Source organism: Larimichthys crocea, chromosome XXII (assembly GCF_000972845.2).
Source record: "Larimichthys crocea isolate SSNF chromosome XXII, L_crocea_2.0, whole genome shotgun sequence".
Lineage (NCBI taxonomy): Eukaryota > Metazoa > Chordata > Actinopteri > Sciaenidae > Larimichthys > Larimichthys crocea.
In genome coordinates this window covers 13,962,207-13,983,804 of record NC_040032.1, presented here as the reverse complement: position 1 = coordinate 13,983,804, position 21,598 = coordinate 13,962,207, and the positions used below count along the sequence as shown (strand labels likewise).

At 41.1% G+C, this 21,598-nt stretch overlaps 1 protein-coding gene across 7 annotated transcripts in view; it reads right to left on the bottom strand.

Moving 5' to 3' along the window:
* tspoap1 (TSPO associated protein 1) overlaps positions 1-21,598 on the bottom strand; it is a 56,310-nt gene that overhangs the window by 26,416 nt on the left and 8,296 nt on the right. For 6 of the 7 annotated variants that reach the window (XM_027273391.1, XM_027273393.1, XM_027273394.1 and 3 more), the window contains exons 3-6: positions 4,321-4,428; positions 3,901-4,029; positions 2,631-2,807; positions 1,789-1,995 (exon numbers count right to left, since the gene is read on the bottom strand). In XM_027273391.1, coding sequence (XP_027129192.1) covers positions 1,789-1,995; positions 2,631-2,807; positions 3,901-4,029; positions 4,321-4,428 — 621 coding nt within the window. Of the gene's footprint in view, positions 1-1,788; positions 1,996-2,630; positions 2,808-3,900; positions 4,030-4,320; positions 4,429-21,246; positions 21,520-21,598 lie in introns of all 7 variants that reach the window. The other variant, XM_027273397.1, reaches the window with a different exon arrangement.

The window sequence follows — 21,598 nt, the reverse complement described above, 5'->3', positions numbered from 1 at the left end:
GCCCTGAATGCCATAAGCACATTGGTGTAATCCCTGCAGACTACTGAAACGGGTAACTGGATCACTTCTTTTAAAAGCACCTTAATGGATTGGCCTGGCCATTGATTTTCCTTTTAATACAGAGCATATCAATGTCCACCAATCAAACGCTCTACCACCCTGTCACTAAGTCGGCCCATCTAAATTCTGCATCTGGAAGCTCTAAAATATGACTGTTATAAAACCGGGTATGAGACAGGCTGCCCTTGACTAGGCCTCATGCACGTTCCTTTTCTCTAATTTATAAGAAAGTGGCAGTCCGTCACAGACAGAGGTGAGATTTACCATAGGATGTACTGACATGAATATAAAAAAACAACAGCTATGAGACCTGAAAGAAAATCCCCTTAGCTGCGAGTTATATTGTCATACCAACACGGGGCATGTAACATACTAATAATCTATCAGAATAAGCCGGTGCTTTTAATATCTAACACAAATGCAACATTCGCTGCCTTCAGCCAATTCTCTCACAGTCCTGATTCGTCATGACACTGATTAGTTTTCATTGCTAAGTCTCAACTTTGAGTCCTGCACGGCTTCTGCCTCACATATGAGGTTAGAGCCTACGAGATCCACAACGAACCGCTACGCACGAAGACAACAAAACTCACAAGATGACCTACCCCTTTCGTGTGATCTGTGGCAACGTCAAGGCTTCCCTTGGCCTGCTAGTTATCCAGAGCAGGGCGAGCTAGAAAAGTCTTTAGTGCGGCTGGAGTCTTACCTTCCACCCAAAACCCTCTCACCGCTGCCACAGCAACAGAGAGCGGATTACTGGACTGTACCATTCTGTTGTTAGAGGGGATTAGAGTTCACACAACATGGCCCCTTTCTGGGTGTGCGCGTGCCACTGGGTGTGCATGTGTGCGTCCCACAAACGAGAGATTACCACAATCGGCATTCTCATTTGAGCTTCACAGGCAGAGAATTTACTCCTCAGCTCACAGGAATATTTTACAGAAGAAACCTTTATGCCTTTCAATGATGTGAACTCATTAATACGCAGAAGTTGTACCTTCACATCCCTGTTACAGATGTTCAGTGGTGAGGCTAGCTAAATATACCAATTACCAGTAATGTCCTTTCTGCATTATGTAACATATTCATACTGTTATGATAACATCACTTCACTGGTGAGGAGCTGATTCCAAAACCGAACATAGAGAAGATCAGTATTAAATGCAGAGAGGATCAGAGTGTGTGTGACTTTGGTATCTTTGATCAGGACCAAGTTCAAGACGGGGAATCATCTCATTATGGCTTGTGGCAGATTAGTATCGGGTCCAATGACGAGCCATTATATAACACCGCAAAAAAAGCAGCATCCATGCCAACATAAACATATGCTAGGTTTTAGAAAAACCACAAAAAAACCCCCAACATATAATCCAAAATGTGCTGCAGCTCACTATCCATGCTCCTGAGTGTACAACATGATCTGCTGTGATCTAATGTTTGTAATCATACACTGAACCCTGAAAAAGAAGAAGAGTATCATTGTACCAGTTTAAACGTGACAGTCGATGCATCATTTTTTATTTTCAGAAAAATTCCTCACTGCGCAGTAACTCTGAAGGAACTTACTTAGTCACAGCTATTTTTGATCTCATGTCTAAAATTACAGTTCATTTGACATCATCAGTTTCAGTGTGCACAGAGATGGTTCACTTATTAAACTTCAGACCAACAGGGGTCAGCATAGAGCACAGAGTCGTGCTCTGTTCTGACATGAGCGGGCGGCTTTACCTTCATCTCCTCCTCCTTCTCCTCTTCCTGCTCCTCCTTCTCCTCAGTTCCCTCACACTTCTCCGACCCGCCGGGGTCGGGACTGTGGTTGTGTTGCTGTCTGGATGATGATGTGACCGACAGCTGCCTCTGAAGGCGCAGCACCTCCCTCTGAGACTCCCTGAGGAGCCTCTCGAATTCCAGCCTGCCAGATGGAACAGGGGAGCCCTACGCGGAGACATCAAAGCCAGCCATGAGACTACAACGTCATCAGTTCACCACAGAATTGTTCTATATTTTAGTTTTTAATGTTTGGAAACTGCATCCCAAGGACTAAAGAGAATCACAGACTGTTAATACGTCACCATGTACACTGTGATCAGAAACCAGCCTGATATTCTGCTGCAATTCATGCAATGTCATCTCATTTGGACATATTTTAATATTCACACTCAAGTTGAGGAGACCACGTCACTCTCCCTCCCTGTCACCTTTATCACACAGTGACAACTTTATCTGTTTTATCTGTTTTCTGGGCTCCAGCACAGATATTCTCATTAGATCAATGCACAGCTCATCCTCTAACAGCATTTATTATTAAACCCAGCAGATGTTCACATTAGGATGAATGAGCTCCTAAGTCAGTAATTAAAAACAGGCACTTAGAAAGGCAGCCTATTCCTGCACTGTCATGTAGTCATCAGCAGTGACGCAGCCTTTGTAATACGGGCTTAGCGGGGAGTTAGAGATGAGCAGTACCCGTGTTGTCCAGCAGAGAGCAAGCTCGTGGCAGGGATGATGATTAGATGAGGTAAAAAGTCGGATTCAGTGACCGCATGGTGGGCTGAGTGTGTTTGAAGTACCTTAGCGGTGCCCAGCCGTGCCTCCAGCTCTCGGCACTCTTGCTGTAGAGCAGCAATCTCTTTGTCCTTAGACAGCAGGGCATCGGCGTGTTGGGCAAGGTCACGAGCTCGCTGACGGGCAAACGCCCTTTTGTACTGTTCAACTGAGCCGGGTCTCATCAGTGACGGGGAATTCACCTGCAAAAGAGCAAGAAGGAAAGGTGTGTTAATGAGAAGAAGGGATTTCTTTATTCAGGAATAAACTCTTTCTGAAGGGATTAACAATATAGTGACATGAACCAAACTACTTTAACAGTATAAGGCAGAGCTACTAGTACTCCTCTGCTAAATACAGTGGTTATAGTCAGATAGATCAGCAAAGAACAGCTACAGGGGCAGCAAACACACACCACTGAGCATGGAGCTCTCAGTTTGAGCTCTCTGTTCTATGATAGAGCAGTAAACTAATTATTAAAACAGTCTATTATTCAATTGGGTCCAAAAAAAAGCAGTTTAACAACCTTTTTGTTGTTGGTGTAGATTCATCAGATCTACGTTGCTCTCGCTGCCCTTCAGTGAGCAGCAGGAGGTGAGGGGGGGGAGGTCCCTCTCTCGGTCTGGTGAACAGGTGCACAGCAGCCAGTGACCGAAGCAGCCGGGACAGGGACGAGGGGTCCTTAAATTGTTTTTCTACACCGACTATGTCATGCTAGCTTGTTGGGAAGGGGGGCTAAATAACGCTCCAAGGTTGGGCTAAATTTTACCTTGGACTCTTGACTTCTCACCTCCAGATATGTGAATGGAAAGTTTCTGTGTATATTTTTATGTTTTTTAGCCTTCAACATGGTAAACAACACTCTGTATTAAACTCTAAGCCTTTTATTTGTAACCCATGAATACATTTATCTATAAAAATAGAACATTTACAGCCATTATTTACTCATATTTATGTCTATTCATCCTCAGTCTGTTTGATCTTCACTTGTCTAATCTCTTTTGTAAAGATGTTACATTTCAAGAGACTTCCTGGACTTCCTGTTAAAATCAGAGTTCTAGTGATGCATTCAATGATTCAATGTTGATGTTTCAACAAGGCCCCCATTCATCATCACACGCTCAACTGCTCCATTCAACTCATTATCGGACATTATGGTGATGTGGCTGTTTGGATGTTGGTGTCTGACAATCAGTCACTGTCAGCATTTGGGTCAGACTGAGGGCAAACATGGTGGGCAACAGTTTGCGGTGAAAAATGATGGAGCGGTTTTTATTTTATTTTTTTGCGGTTTACCACTCTGAGGTTGGCCTCCTGCAGTTTCCGTGCCCTCTCCTCCAGCCTCTTAGCGAGAACAGCCAGCTCTGTGTTCTTTCTCCTCAGTCGCCTGACCTTCTCCTCGGTCTCTGGGGCGCTGCTCTTCCGCTGAACACACGGGAAAACAAATATCATCAGACAAAGCCTCTGGCAAATGATAACGCAGTCACAAAAACAGCTTTCCAGTAAGGCGTATTGATGGTTTGCAGAGGGATTAAGCCCTGCCTGTGTAGAAATTCACACAAGACACGAGGAAAGTAATGATCTATGTCTAGAAAAATACAGCAGCAACCGAAACAATGCACATTTAAAATGTTTTGTCAGCCTATTCTGTGTATCTGACCTACTTTCTAGGAAGCCTTCAGTCAAGACTACAAACTCTGTTATTTTTAGTCTTACCAGCAGGCCATTCTCCTCCCTCAGTGTGGTACAAGTCTTCTCCAGCTCATCGAGGGCTCGCAAGAGCTCCGAGTTCTGACGCACCAGGAAGCCGTAGTCGGTACCATTCTGTAAAAAAAAAAAAGACGACAAAGACAAAGTTACTTATATGTTTGAAGAAAAAAAAACAGGGGATGAGTTTCATCTCTGGGCTACAGGAAAGCCTCCGTCTGCTGCCACTGTTTACATAGTGCTGTTTAATGATGACAGACCACTGAAAAGGCTTTTCATTAGACCACCTCAATCAGCCTACCACTGGCACTCAACACCTATTATAGTACACTAACTAACTAACTAGCCATAAGAGCAAAGCAGACCTCTGCTCTCATATAGAGCTATGAGGAGAAGGGAGGGAGAGGCAGAGCCAGAAAAAAAAGTAATTACATCTAGTGGATTTAGAAAGTTTCATTTTTTACTCATTTTGTTATTTTAAAACCTAAAATGTATTTGCTTCTTCCTTGCAGTTGTTCTCAAACTTTTTCAAATTGATCAAGAACACCAATTAACTAATGATCCTCACGTCTTGGGCTCTAGAGAACATTAACTTTACTTTGTTTCTACTTTACTGATCCTCTAATGACGGCAAAAACATTAGCATGTCAATAGGGTGAGGTCTGTTTTGTGCAACCTGCACCTCAGGGCGATGGATTGTGATAAGAGTTGTTAGAAAGTCCTCCAGAGATACTGAAACACTCAGTATATATTTAATGACTGGAGTTCTTTGTCATGCACTGAAATATATACACATTCTGCGGTTTTATATAGTGTAAAAGCGCTGTGTAATGAGCTCGTCATCTTGTGAGCTCTTACTGAACAGACGGCTAAACTAAGCAGCAGTAGACGTGGCAGACCGCCGATGTGACGGGTAGTCAATGTGGTGATCAAGACTGTCATTGGTGTTTACTGTCTAAATGGTAAAAAAAAAACATGAAGTGGTGTGAAACCGCTGATTGTCTTTAATTTGAAGTAAAGTGATGCCATCCTGCCTCCTGTGACAGGAACGCTCTTAAACAAGGCCCCGGGGGCTCAGAGGGAGGCGCTGAGAGCAGACCTGGCACACATGAATGTAAAAGCAGATGGACAGACAGGGAGGACAGATAAGCTGGAGGTAAAGGGAGGGTTTGTCCTCAGGTTGAAACACATTCAATGAAACTAGACTAGACTTTGGCTGCTTACGTATGATGAGAGAGCACTTACCCGTTGAGTAACACTATCTCATGTTACCTGTGGTCAGTTTGACTAGTGAGAAGCTGCGTGCTCCTACCTGCAGCTACCGTGTCTGTTTGTGCTTACTAGACTGTAGCAGAGCGGATATCTCAGCATGACAAGAACAGACAGATGGCTCCACATGTGAAACACCAGTAAACCTGTTAAAATGTGCTCCATTGTACTCCTGGGATCTAATTACTAACCCAAAATAGCCGTCTGTTACAATGACACTTATAACTGCACAGGGACTCGTGTTATATCAATCAAACATCCTGATGTATACAAGTCACGTGACCGTCATCTCGTGAGATTATGCTGTCTTGGTAACCGCAGATGATGGGAGGGCTTACCGTACCTGTAATTTAAGTCAACACTAATGACCAGCTGGTTACTAAAACCAGCAGCTGAGCCTCCTCTGTCTGTGTTCATCGTCCAATATTATCGGAACGAAAACATCCTGGGTTACAAACCAGTGCTAGACAGACCATATGTTTTCAGGGTAACACCATACAGACTAGCAGACACAATATTTTCACTGAAATCGTTAACACACGATCTGGTGGGAGGGAAATCACTTACATTCACGTTAAAACTGTAGGAAGTAGCAGCTTGGAAAATAAATGATGCGCCACAACACATCCATATCAAAGTGGCAGAATTTTAAAATTTCTAGCCCGAAATGCAAAAAATCACTTGGTAATGACCAGATGCTCTCTCCCAAAATAAGTCCTGCCTAAATTAGTAGTGAGTAGCTTGCAGCCAAAGCGAAGATGTAATCACTATTTGTCGCAGCAGGCAAAAAAAAGATGCTTCATGGACGACATTTATAATCGATACGAGGCGTTGACTCAGCAACTACATCCTCCTTAAACTTGAACGCTCTTTCTTCGGGCAAATCTTGGCATCAGAAACTGTGAAACAAAATCTCAACTCATTATTCTGATGAAGCGTGACTGCGCCTCGTATATCTGGCACAGAAACTACTGAGGCTCAAACCCCATGTTTGATACTACGTATATTAATGGTATGTTTGGTCATTTGGTTGATAGTGGCGAAGTCCGACATTCCAGTGCTGTATTCAGAGAAGGGATTAAGAGTCAAACAATGCATACATGTAATCCAGTGCTATTTCATTTCACTGATAACAGCCTCAGTCTTACTGTTCAGTCACACCAGTCAACGTCAGAGCTGTATTAAGTTACTAGAAATGAAACATCCTACTGACACTACTTCACATTTAAAGTGTCAAGGTGGCATTTATGGTGGAGCTGCCACAGGAAACGCAATGTTTTAGTTAGGTTTTGTTATTATATAGTAAAAATTAATTTCTAACAAATAAAGTAAAATCATGATAAAAAAGAGCTTTTGTTTATGAGTTTGTAGATGATGTAGAAACTCAGAGACATTTTTACTGGTTGAATTTTTATGACATGAACAAACTTGAGCGTTACAGTCCATCCATGATAAGTCCATCCATTTTCTGGACACTCATTTTCATTCATTTTAAGGCTCACATGCACAAATGAATCCTACTCGGATGATGTATTAGGGCATATATAGAAAGTGCGCACAAGAGTGTATAGCTTGTCGTAAAATCCTATGAACAGCACTTCATGAAGAGACGATTTACTTTGCTGATGATACATGAATTTTTCCAGGCACAATGGGATGCTGCTTATTTAACTGTCTCGGTTTGATTTATCTCTTCGGCGGTAATGTTCGGTAGCGGTTGAAGTCGAAAGAGGCTTTCTGGTGAATTCTTAAAATCGATTCAAACGTGATAACAGAAACACACAAAGCTATTTACTCCTAACAAAATACATCCAACAACCAGCTCAAATGAGACACAGAAGAGCCAGAAAAATCTGGATTTTCAACATAATACTGATTATTAACACAGGAGAGATACAGCTTACCAAAAAGTGTCTACCTACTGGATGTTTCTCCCCCCTTAACACCCTTATTGAAATCTCCATATGGACTCAAACAAAGAGAGAGCAGTCAGTCGCTAACCTCAACGGTTGCATCAATAATAATTGTAGCCGCCTGACAATAAAGTCCTTTCATTCGTTTATTAGTTCAGTTTAGTTCCGCTGTTATAAAACAGTGACACACAACAGCAGTAAAACCAAATTAAAGCATGTGAGAATCAATAAAAATGAAAACATAAAATAAGATGCGGCCTGTCTTGTTGTGTGTAACCACAGTGGATGAAAGGAAACAGGAAGGTTTGAAGAGCCGTGGAAGGCTTTTCACACGAAGCAGCAGGACAAAGCGTTAGAGTTAGAATTACCAGTTGTTAGCACAGCAGCAGACTTCATGACAGCTCTGATTGTGCAGCGACAGGGAGGCTATTATCTGTGAGATAAAGGTGAGAACAGTAATGAAGAGCTGGAACTACAAAGAGAACTACGTCCTGTGACTGGTCACCATGTTTTTCTTCTTTCCTTTTTGGCTGTTTTACTCATCAATTTTGAATTTGTTTCTCAGGTCTCATTACTGAACCAGGGTCCCCTGCCCAAGCAAACCACTCAGTGGTCAGACTGAACAGGTTTGAACTGTGATTTAAAGCGACATTCCTTCTAATTCCAGCTTGTTATCTGCATTATTGTGCACGACACTGAAACAGGAACCTGTTTCTATTTAAATCTGCACAGAATTTGATGCTAAGCTTCTAATTTCTCTCTGATTTGTTATGTTTTGTTGCTTGTCCTGTCAGTTGTCAGTCTACTCAAACCATTGTGCAATGGTTTGTTCTCCAAAGTACAAAACATTATTTTTGTAAATCAGCTTTTGTGGCAGGCCATCCCAAACTTTTGAACAGTACTGGAGAGGAAAAACCTGAATCTATCAGGTATTTTTAGAATGGTACTTGGTCTTTAAATGACTTCATAATAGAGCTAATGCAGGGCGGGGACCTTCACAGCAAGTAGTATGATAGCAATGTTAGAAGTGACACACCCCAGGATGACATTATTAAAGTATGCTGATACCCAGAGGACACAAGGCACTGCTTGCTCTTAATAACACCACTAAATGTCACTGAAGTGATGCTCAAACACTTCATCTAGCCGAGATAATTGCTGCCTGAGTGCGTTTTTTCAGATTAATGTCGTCTTTTTTGTACAGCATACACTCTTAACTTGATCACAGAGAGTTAGCCTCAGATAAACCTTTGTGTCCTTGAGAGTTATTTTGCCATCAGTTAGAGGACTCAGCTGGTCCCAGTCTTCCTCTCAGGAGGACGACACTAAAGCCTAATCAATCACCTCCGAGGAAGGCCAGCCAGAGTGAACTCAGCCTCCGCCTGACTCTATTCTAATTCTAATGATCTTGGAGTCGGTCCATGTCTTGTAATTGTTCCCTGGGAATCATACTGAAAAACACTGGAGGCTTTTCTTTAGGCATGAGGTAATGCTGGCTTCTTACAAACTAAAAAACACCCCTATCCTTGCTTCTCCTCCTGAAACTGAATAAAGGGCTGCAGGTGGTGAGGTCCACTCGAGGCCAGTGTATTAGCATTCATGCAGTCCACCTCTCTCACGGCACTGCTGTTTTCACATGAGCCTGGCTGAGTTAATAAGGCAGATGTAACTTCGTAGCAGGAGGGCAGGGGTCTGTATACAAACGTCTGTCAGGAGAGCCCGAGTCCTTGGACAGGGCAGACGAACCCAACTGTCTCCCTCTGCTCCATTTGAATCTGTCTGCAATCATTCTGGATACAAGCAAATAAGTGAAGAGAGTGCTGATTATAACGGTACTGTCTATATCCTGCAGGCTTTAGAAAAGTCACAACCTTTTACCTCAAGGGGAATTGAATGAACTGACAGACCCCTGACTGAGCGACATATTTTATGGGTATTTGATATTATATTCCACACATAGCAATAACAGAAGCTTCTTTTTTTTCTTCTCCTCGATGCTTAGCCATTGTTCTATGAGCTCTATAGTTGTTTTACCTGCCTACTTTTTCTAAAGCAGGTCGAGGCCGTTTAGCAGAGACTGAAGGCTCTGTGAATAAAGTTTGTGTTCAGGTTTTTACTGTGACCTGATCCTGGGAGAACTTGTAAAGTTTATATCTTAAATCAGAATCTACAAACTATTTCATTTTTACTGACAGAAATAAGCTGAACTGGTAAAGTGTGCACCCCACATACAACAGTAATTCCTGCTGGTTTAAACTCCGGCCTGTGGTCCATGGATGTTTCATTTGCTCTGTACAGTTCAGCCCGTATCTCTCCCTGCTCTCCTTATCTGCTCTGACACGTTGAAACCCGTCCAGAGTTACCAGCGAGTTTATTCAGCCTCGTTTCTGTGATGCCACATCCTCGATATTCCCTCTGTAGCCTGGTTTGTGTCATTAACTCCTCCATCTCATTAGGCAGAGATCTTACATTCTCCATGATAAAAGTAATGTCTTTTTCCGCTCCCGGGGCTTAGATACATCCCTGCATCCCTGTGTCCTTTTCCTCACTTTAGCATGGATCACCGGTCTTTCCACAGAGAGCATGACTCTTTACAAAGTAGTCTGAATGAATATGAATGAATGTAATGCTGAGATATAGGCCTACTGCGACGTTTTAAAAAGTTTTTTCTTTTACACCCCTTAAAATCAAGAAAGCTTTGTGACCCACTGTGAGGCTTTAGCGACCCTTATTGGGAGTTGGGAACCAGTGCTTTAGAACACATCATTGTGTACCATAGAACCTTTTTAAGCATTTTTCATTCATCATTATTTTCTGACTATAATGGCAGTTTTGTTTTTGAATAATTTAGTGAGTCAGAATTCACCTGAAATTCCAGTTAAGACAAAATTATGCAATATCAACTGCACAATGAAATAAAAAATTCCCGTTTTACGCAAGAGCTCTTGTGGAACGGCAGCTGATAAAAGACGGTGATGATGTGTGGAAACATTTCTATGGTATGTGGGTCACCTTTTCATCATGGCACCATTCTCCGGTGCTTTCTCCACCTAAGAAGAGGAGTTGGATCACTTCTGGGCTTTTCAGATTATCACAAAGAAAGTTAAACCTTCATGACCCGTAAAACAGCTTTTCAGACAGAAGCCACTTTCACACGAAACACCTTAACCTGCGGTGACACAGGGTGGGGGTGGGGGTTCTGAATAGGAGATTTGTATGTGTGAAAGACACCAACCCAGATAAGTGACTGTGAAAGGGGACTATACTTGTCCTCAAAATTCTAAGAATACCCATTGAAGGACAACACAGCAGGTGGTTCCAGCACCAACATATGCTACCCGACCTTGTTAGTAAATGCAACCGGAGCAAGTCACTTTGATCCCATTTATAGTAAAAATTAAGTTTTAAATGACAAACTAACTTGAGTTAAATGAAAGAGAAACCTCACTAGTGATTATCCATGACTGCATTACTTCTTATAACTAGCTGACACTGACAAGACAGAGCTTTGTAAAGAGAGCGGGCTAAATAGTCTCTTGATTATCTGGGTCAGAAGCTGCTCTATGTGCCTCTGAGGATCTGAATCAAAATGGCTTAAGGTTTTCTGGATTCATCCCCTTTCTCAACACAGACACCACGGATAGATTAACCCTCATGCCCTGCTCAAAACTACCACACATTTAATCATTTTGAGGATTTTAACCCTTTAAATGCCAGTTTGATTACTTGTTACTGTTGTTATTTATATTATTATATTTATATTATATTTATTTATATTTATATATATATTTATATATATGTTATTTTTTTAGTTATTTTCCCCTTTTTTAATATATAAATAACATCAAGTAATCAAACTGGCATTTGAAGGGTTTTAAATCTGGTTTGGTAGTTCTGAGCCGGGCAGACAGAAAAAAGCCTAAAATATAATAATCTGTAAAGTTTTTATAGCAGTTTTTTGGGATGTGGACATTTTTGTCCTAATGACCCTAGTGTTTCAGTGTTATTGTGTTGTTATTGAAAAAAATATACGCACTAACACAGCCAAAATGATGGACAGATAAAGAGGAGAAATGGACAAAAAAGTGACACATGAGGGATAAAGAAAAACAGCAGATAACAAACAGGTCTTCATGTCTTTAAGTCTCATTTAAAGCTTATAAAACTGCTCACAAATGTTATATTTTTGACACAAAAAGGACTCCAGTTACAAATCAACAAAGATCTGAATAAATGATGAAATGTCCGGGGCACTTATTCTTACATATTCATAAGGTCTCGCAACCAGATTATCCTTTTGTCTGCGCTCCACGGCGAGCGTTTGTAGAGGGCGTATGGAAATGTCTACAGTCTGGTTCCAGAGAAACACCAACATCAGCGTTTTTAGCTGACAGCTAGAAATCCCCCCACCATAAGCCTCTGAGGAGACAGCGAGACAAAAGACGCACGCACACAGAAACACACGTTTTGTATCGTTAACTCTTTGCTGGACATGATAGCTGAAGTGGGAGGGGGGGGCATTGAAGAGTCAATGCGATCGGTGGGCGGCATCATTTCAGCCAGAGTCCGTACAGTTCGTGTTACAACCGCATCCCGTGCAATCACAGTGTCTACCACTCAAGCGATACATCTGTACGCCACTAATTATAGATTGGGACTAAAAATATGAAGATCTTTATTTACTTTTGGCTAACCCTGGATGGAAAAAAAGGGAAACACGCAGCAGTAACTGAATAACCCATAGTTACACACAAATCAGTAGATCTGCCGCTGCCTACATGAGGAAAGCAGATTTATTAAATTTTTGCAATATAATAATGTTTTTATTGCAATGTGTCGCAGTGTTACCTCTTCCAGCGTAGTCTTTTTTGCAAACAGTCCAAATATAATCACAGTGAAAGCTTCTGAAGTCAGATTATTTAATTCTCCTACGTGTTTTACTCATTTTTATAAACGCACACCCTACAAGTACTTGCTGCTGAGCCTCATTCAGCAGTGTCGCTCAGAGGATTGGTGTAAGGGGAGGCAGTCTGCTGAATGTGGAAATGTGCCTTAATTAATCCAGGCATTGTCTGCTCCCGGCAATAATAGAAAGGGGGAAAGGCCTCCTCCCGCAGACCCTACTCTCAATCACCACATGGTCGGAGAGATTGACTCCTGAACACAGTTTTAATTACCAGCGATGGCAAAAAAACAGGAAAACTGTGTCCAGCAGAGACTGGGAATGACCTCCCATTCTCAAGTGGATACTAATAGACTTCAATATCAGTGAAGTGTTACAATTTAGAGGCAAATCAATGACTCCCTTTATCTCTGTCTCCTTCGACATCGATGGTTTTCGACTGAGGTTTCCCGATCTGCTCTCAAACGTTTAAGAAGGTATTTGTTTGGACCTTCTATGAATGCTCAGAAATGCTTGTCTCCACTGCTCTAGTACATATTATTACTTTCAGATTTCCAAGCTAAATATGATCACGGTAGCAATATCCATCTTATTTATAGGACAAAAACCACAAGGCTATGGCAAATTTAAAAACCTTCTTATGGTTAGGTAACGGAGGGGCTGTAATCTTCAGTGGTCTTACCCAAAGCAGAGACAGATCTCTTTAAAAAACTACACATAAAAAAAAAAGAACCACAAAGCTGTTTTTGGCCTGAGGTGGTTTATTAACAGTGACTCTCTGCCTACACTCATATATAAGTCATGAAGAAGCCCTCTTAAGTGTCCGCTCAAATCCCCTCCTGTATTTATCACGACTCATCTCCCCCGGGGTACCTGACGGTGACAGATTAGGGGGTCTCTCTCGGAGCGTTAGAGAACAAAGAGCCGACATGAGACACCCCTTTACTCCACCCCCTCCGCAAAGCGTCCAAAAATCTACCTCTACCACCGCCCGTACGAACGTCCTCTGGGTGAGGTTGTGCAAAAATGAAATGCATTGTCTGGAAATGCTTGTTAGTGCCTTTTCTCTTCCATATTTTGAGAATAACAACCTTTATTTGGTAGTTTAAGATGGGTTCTCCAACTATTACACTCATTTTTCGCATCTGTTATGCCAATAGTGATTCCATGTTTAATCCAAGTTAGGAAATCAATAGGCATGAAAGCCACAGTAGCTATGGTTTAGCATCCCACATCCCATCAGCCTTCGCCATCAGAGCTTCTTTCTCGCAAAGCCATTACAACACTGCCCTCCCAACACAATAATTAAAGTCAATACCAGCTTGGCCGCCTCAACATCTCCACAGTCCACAAATAACAAATGCCACAGTCCTCCCCACCGGAGCCTCTGAGGGCTTAACAAGGCGTCAGACAAGCAGAAGAACATCTGGCTTTTAAAAAGTCAAAAGATGAACAGAAGGAGGGGTCGCCAAATTATTCTATTTAGTGCAGTGTCAGCACAAATTGGATCGAGGGGAGACAGAATGTAGCGGAGATGATTTGTTTCTCCCCCACGACCTTCCAAAGGTTCAACCCTGAGAGCTTCAAAAGAACATAACCCTTCATCTTGTCAAAGAAAAATTACATATGCGTACAAGCCCCTCGACCCCCCGCTATCATACCAGCAACAGCTTAATTTGTGGTCTCGCACAAGAGGTGCTTAAAATGGTTTAACTGAATCTGTAACATTTAAAACCATATCGGTCATCATAATAAGAGACGAGAGGCAATATTGGGCTTCATTAAGGGCCCACATCCTCCTCTGCACAGCTCTGCTTTGTTTGTACACAACAATATAATATTAAATTACATTTTAACTCACATACTGTGTGTGTATTTCATAACATAAAATTTGATGTGTAGAAGAGCCAGACACAAGATGAATGTTTTTCTGGTTGAGATGACTGAGGTTAATCTGCTTTTGTTAATAGGCAAATGACAAATATGAGAACACCATTTAGCCAATATCATTTTACCAAGGACTTAGTCGCCATTCTCGATGTTGCCAAAAATCGCTCCTCTGTAGTTTTCCACAGTTGGCACCTTCGTCACCTGGAGCTCGCTGATAAAGAGCTTAAAAATCCCCCCGGATGTTTCCAGTATAGAGACATATTCTTAGTGTGCACTGGAAATTCCCATTCCTGTATCACAAGTCAGGTGCAGACATGCTTAATCATCATTTTTACAGAGCTATTTTGATGTAATGTTACACTAAATGTCAGAACATGTTTATTATTATACCATACGGAGCTCAAAATGTTTAAAGATTGCTGATATTTGTTCTCTCTGTTTAAAGGCAACAATGAAAACATAAAACAGGTTCACCTTAAAAACACACACATATGTTTCTATTCTGTACAGATCATGTGATATTATGATCTGGAAATAGGCTTAGCCATGAGGCAGACTGTATATTTAACATATTCAGACAAACAGGCTTCGAGGTTAGTTTCTAGACAACAGGACCATTAATAAAACACACAGACTGTGTCTAGGGCAGGACAGCAGAGGGTCAAAATACTCAATAATTCTCTGACAGCTGTTCAAAAGTCCAAACACTATTGCAGCGTTCCACAGCAAACCTTTATGAGTCACATTCAATAAATAGAAGAGGCACTCTGGTAATGAAAAGGCCGAGGTGACCTTTCTTGTGCTTAAAAAAAATGAGTCTCCCTTTCCCCCTCTGGGCAAAACCCTATTTACCATTGTGAGGAGGAACGCAGGTGATCATCATCATCATCATCGTCTGATCTCACCGGCAGTCTTGGAGAAGGACCAAACGATGTAGAAATGTCACAGGCAGCACTCGGAGGACGCCAAATACTGTATGCAGCTGTCTGGATGCTTAATAGTGAATGTAAATGTGATCTGTGCTGTGGGGCTGTGTGATATTAGGTCAGAGCCGAAGACTGCAGGTGCAAAACAAATGAATATTTCTAACAGAAACTATTTCCAACCAACGACTCGAGCACCATCAATCTTAGGTGTCATAATTCAGGTTTATGAGTGTATTAGCAGGAGGTGTAGTGATGACAGGAAAACTGGAAGCAATAAATGTGTGAATGGGTTTTACTTTAATGGTATTCATTTGGTGAGTAAAGATTAAGAAGCAAATGTGTAAGGATGGAAAAGTGTAGGGGAATTATTCACTTTACAGACTTTATTAATAGGGAAATTTGAGTTTGATTTTATTTTACACAATAATAATGACAATAATTCCTATTTAAACACACAAACTAGATACATAGATGGTTTATTTTTTTATTTGGAGCGGTACTGCTAAATATTTTAAGAGTTCCAGGTTGTTGTTTTTTTTAAAGGAAACTAAAACTATACTTTTCTATTATTCAGCAGCATTAAAAAGAAGTCTAATGTATAGTCCCCTACTGAGGATTCGACACATTTATAAGTCTGATTAATCTTTTGAGTTGCAAGCTAAAAACCTCTGAGATAGTTTTAAAATTGAGGGGTCTTAATAGGGTATGCCAAGTTCAGTGGACAGATTTATTCAGTCTTGCATTATGTATCAGTCAGTTCAACAAGAGGCACATTACCCTCATCTACCTGGTCAAGTCAGATTGGTCTAGAAGGCCCACTCGTTTTATCTCTCCAATCCCTTATAGGAATACTCTTATCATAACTATAAATACTGATATTCTATGATTTAGGGTAATCTGTTCACCCATCTTAAGTGTGGTGTTGACATCAAGGTCAGGTCACAATCACATAAATATGTGAACCTGATCTGATAAATGCCCATGTGATCTATATTATATCAGAAAAACAAGAGTTACACATTTTAACAGTGATAGCCACATCTTGAGTCATAGAGGGGTGGTAACAGAATCCTTCTCCAAAGGGAGGCAGAGTAAATACGCTTCCTTGTTACTATCATCAAGGATGAATGAGGAGGATTTATTTGTTTTGTATGAGGTGAAAATAATCTGTTGTGGGTTTTGATTTTTTTATGTGTCATATGAACTTTGAATGGCTGTGGCTCCCCCTGTTGGGATGTCCTCATGCTGATCCAGTAGTCTTTAAGGTTTTATCAGGAGTTGAGAGCATTGTGCCTTTTTTTAAGGATGGGGAACATCACAGACAGATATGAATGTGTATAATATTTACTGTGTCCTGACATGTAAAATATGTTCTTATGGGTTGTTATGGTGTTACAACGTGGCTTATATTTTTATTTTCCACTGTGCTTTAGAAAAGCACCTTCTGCCTCAGCGTCCACAGATCAACAGGATATATCCTCTACGCCCCACATTCAGTGGAGGACATGCTGTGGGAGTGACACTCCAATTTCTTGGCTCCACAGTGAGTTGTGATTGAATGCAACAGTGAACACAGTGTCTGAGTCTACACCTCGCTGAAGCCAGACAGCAGCCAGCCAGCCAGACAGACAGACAGTGATGTTTGGGTTGAGGTATAGTGAGAGACCAATACTCCAGAGATTCCCCTTTCACTGCTCTATCAATTATTCACAAGTCATTACATGGCTGGCCAATAAAACACACACACACACAAATAAATTAAACCTTGTGGCAAAAAAGGACCTCACATAGAATCAACCACAGGATTAAATCTTCTTTGGATTCTTAAATAAAATTGCCCAAAAATAAATAACCTTTCAGCTCGAGCTGCAACGATCAGGCAAGAGAATCGAGTCGTTTTTCAAGAATAAATGCCGAAGGTCTCTGGTTGAAGCTTCTCCAATGTGTTTCCCTTAATGTCTATGAACAGATATTTGTTTTATGTTCGTAGTCCTCGTAGGAGGCTGAAGCCATCAGCTTTTGACTGACAACGATGAGTCAGTGCAGATATCTGTTCACAGAGATCAGCAGAAATGTGTCTCTCTTGTCATTCTTATGTAGGAATTGAATGTTGCTAATCGGACTGCAGAGGAAGTCCTGAATATCCATCAGGCCCTTTTCTGGATACCTGCGGGCTACACCGGAGGTCCAGAAACAATGGCCATTTCCCTGAAAGGGTTAGATTGTCGTCAGAAGATTGCAGATGGGAGATTGCATCATTATAAACTTGCTGGTTGGATAAAACAAGGCATCTGAAGACTTTATCTTAGATGGATTAATCATAAGATCATTAGTTAAAGCCCTAATTTAAATGGACATATGTGAAATTTATAAGGATTATTCTTGTCATGCATGACCTGCAAAATGATATACAGTCCTATGTAGAATATACTGCAGATTAACAGATTAGAAAGAGAAAGAAACCTATCTCTATCTAAATGTGTGTGAGAATAAGGTCATTTTGCAAATACATCACAAAATGAACTTCACTGCCACTGTTTAGCATTGTTATTATACATATATATTATACTTAAAACACAAACATTAAATTTAAAAAATGGTGTTTTAATCAACCCTACATGTACATATCATGTAACACAGTGGATACTGGGCTCATCATCACATACTTCATCAGGAATAGAACAATAAGTGGAAGGCTCACAATTCGAAAGACTAACATGAACACATCCTCTTTAAGATTTGTGATTCATTCCAGGGAAAGCTACGGTGAAATCAGGTCCTCATACAGACACACTGCTCCACTTTCAGTTCTCCCACAGGTACAAACTGGGTCGGTGGTGACCTGTATGGCGGGTGTCAGTGCGTCAACCATCCAACCTCTCTACATTCAGCAACAGATCGGTGGCAAAACTGACTTTCAGTACTGCCTTTTTATCCTGAAAAATCTGACTGCACTTGTTACAGAGAGGCTTTGACTGGGTTAAAATTACTCCCAAGAAGTGCTGAGCATCAGCTATGTCACATCCACAGCAGGTGAAATGACATGCTGACATGTTAACAGTGCCTATACTAATGCCAGATTGAGCGACAAGTACTATTATGTTTGGGTTATTTTAAAGGCAGGAAATGCCCCCGCTGACTGGATCAGAAGCACTAAAATATAACACAAAGAGTAGCTAAAATACCTGTTTTCATTGACAGACTGAACAGCGGCTGAAGTTTAACTGTGTGCAGCAAAGGCACCAGGATTCCTACCCATGGATAAAGGTCTTTATACTGAACAAAAGACCACTTTCAAAATGGTATCAGACTGTGCCAGCCTCGCTTTAGAATCGTAATCACAGGGAGGGATCGCAGCTAAATGCAGTCAATCAGGAAAAATAACTGAGGAGAAACTGGGTTTGTTTGTATATCATCTCTTTGTAGCTCCATTTGGAACTCACAGCGTTTAAACCCAACAATCATTAAAGAGGCAGCCATATGGTAGAGCAGACAGGTGTTAAAGGGTTAGAATCACAGAGGACCACACTGTCAACTCGCTCATTAACCTTCAGAGGAATCATGCTTGTTTCTGTCATGAAGTGGAAAGACTGACATTGACAGCTGTCTCGTGTAATTTGCACTCAAGACAAATACAAGTTTTCTATAATACATCCAGTCGTTGGAATACACATTTGATCATCCGAAATCATCCGAACTCTGACTATTTAAAAGTTTTATATGTACGAACGACAAAACACTAGTGTTACTATCTGTAATGTTCCCATGTTTTATTTGGACCACTGGCTCCATGATACTATTTGAAAATCACGCCTTCAGCCAACACCAGATCTACACCGCACAGCCAAAGCCAAGCCACAACCTGCCGGCTAACCCCAGCTTAGCTTTGGTTACAGTCTAGAAAGGAATCGTTACTTATATATCTTTGCCTTGTAGCGATAGGTCATTTATTCACAGCTAGAATCAATACTGTCTTAATACACAAGTTAGTATCATGGATAATTTAGTTAATGAGTAAATTCATTTGGCCAACTACACATAACATATCCACTCATAGTCTTTTGCTGACAATAACATTAGCAAGCAAGCTAAGAATAACCAGCCAGTTGGGTGGTTCTAAGTCATTCCAGGGCCTTCGTGTATTTTGGTCGATCACAGAGGGTGTGCGTCTACTTACATGTCTACTGACATCAACACAATTATTTATTTTTGTATAAAAATCTGTTCCGAACTTTTAACCCTTTGCGCAAGAAACCATGAACCCCGATAAATCACTACTTCTCCTGTGACCCAAACTGTCTAGCTTATCTCAGTTTTTTATAAAAGTTTCAGAAGACAAGTCTTAGTAGAAAATCTCTACAAAATCTCTATAACGCTCCTTTTGAATTTAAGAGTTGTTTATAGCATGTCGGTCTCACTCACAGGCTTCATTCCCGTCTTGTCCAAACTTGTGTTTAAATATGATGTTCATTGGTTATTATAGAAAGATTCAAGGCTACATATACATGTTTTGCCAATAAATATTTTGCCAATCAAGAACAACAAAACCTCCAAAAATCAGCTTCATGTGGAAGACAACACGTGGGATAACTTTCTGCTCTGTGGGCTAAGCCACGCTGGATCATGTAGGTGACTCACATCACCTACACAGCAAAACAAGCCAACTTAATTTATACATATTCCATTTATAACCCAGACAATTCATATGGGGGTTTGAGCATGTTGCATTTTTCAGCCACAGTTTAACCCACTTCCCTTCTGCTGTACAATACCTGCTCTACTTCTTTATATAGGATTTAATTATTTTCTTATAGGAATGCTTCTTGTCGTACAAACATACAACAGTCATCAATTATGAGTGGAACTGGTGATAAGAAAACAAAAAGGACAATTAAGGCACCCCCAACTGCAAGTAATGGTCTAATTATTAACAATAATAGAAGAGTGACAACCCCCTGCTGAAAAAAACACAACGGACAACCCCCACTGGTCTGAAATGGCCAAATAATTATTTCTAACGCATCAATTAAAGCTCCCACTCACAGATCTTCTCCCATGTTGTGTGTTGACAGTTCATTAGGGTTTTTTTTTTTTTTACTACGCTGTGATTGTAGTGATTGGGTAATGAAGTGGCGGGGGTGGGGTAGACGGTGTGCTACCTTGGTTAAATGATAAGATGCCTCATATAAAGATACAATGAAACCACCAAACAAAGGAAAAAAGCATAAGGTTTGTGCAAATACAGGAGAAATATGGCTGATAACTACTAGGTGACATTAATTTCCAAACTATTTGTATGATTTTAGTTAACCTGTGAATAAAATAAAATGAAATGAAAGTGTATATAAACATATAGGGTGGCTCAAGTTGATTTAGGATGTCTAGGATCTGTAAATGTACTCTACTGAATCTGCTAACAGTGTTTAAACCATTTACAATCAATGATTCCAGAGGCTTTCAATACAACCAGTTCAATTTATTTGTCATTTACACATTAAACAATCTATTCTGATGGGGGGGTTTAGTTCGTTACAGCGGTGTCTCCCACTGGCTATACGAGCCTCCATCAGTTAGATGGCAATTTCATGGGTTTCCAATTGATTTATAAATGGCTACCATCAAGTGGAGCTTGTGTGTGCTAACAGGATAATACAGAGGTGTGAAATTAGGGACGAGGCCACACGAGGTCAGCGTAATATCTGCCAAGCCTCCGTTTGTACTACGGCAGTTACAGCGCTGTCCCAGATTAAGTGTCAAGAAAATTTAGTGGACCAACACAAAAATAATCCAGTGACATGATTTGCAACAGAGCAACATTACTCTGCTTTAAATTTCCTTTGCTTTTAAGTATAAATATTAAGAATCAAAGGATATTTTATAGTTTTCAATGTGAGAACAGTCGTGTGTTTTGTTTTTTTGGTGACTGGTGATCCTATAATAGACTATCTCTGTCACTCTCCTGGTGGGTGTGCAAGAAACCTCTCTCATGTCTCCAGGCCTCATCCAACATTCAACCATCATCATCCACACTTACCTTGCGTATTCCTTCCACTTCAAAGCCGTTGAGGTTTGCATAAAGTGAGTGATGCCTTTTTCCTAACAGCGATGTGGAACTGATATTAGCCGCGGTGGTTGGGACTGTCTTGTCTGAGAGCCCATGTTGCTTGGTATCCTGCTCTTCCGTCCTCCTCAACTCCTGCTGCTGCTGTTGCCCGAGTGCTTCGGCCACCTCGCGGCTCTCCATCTCTGCGTGTGCCGGCGCAGGCTCGGGCTGCTCAGGCCGAGTGCACAGGTCATACATCACTCTCTGTCAAAGTCAAACAGCGCAGCTGGGATCAATGTGACCAAATGAGGTGCCCAGCTTAGACCGAGCCATCGCGGGCTGT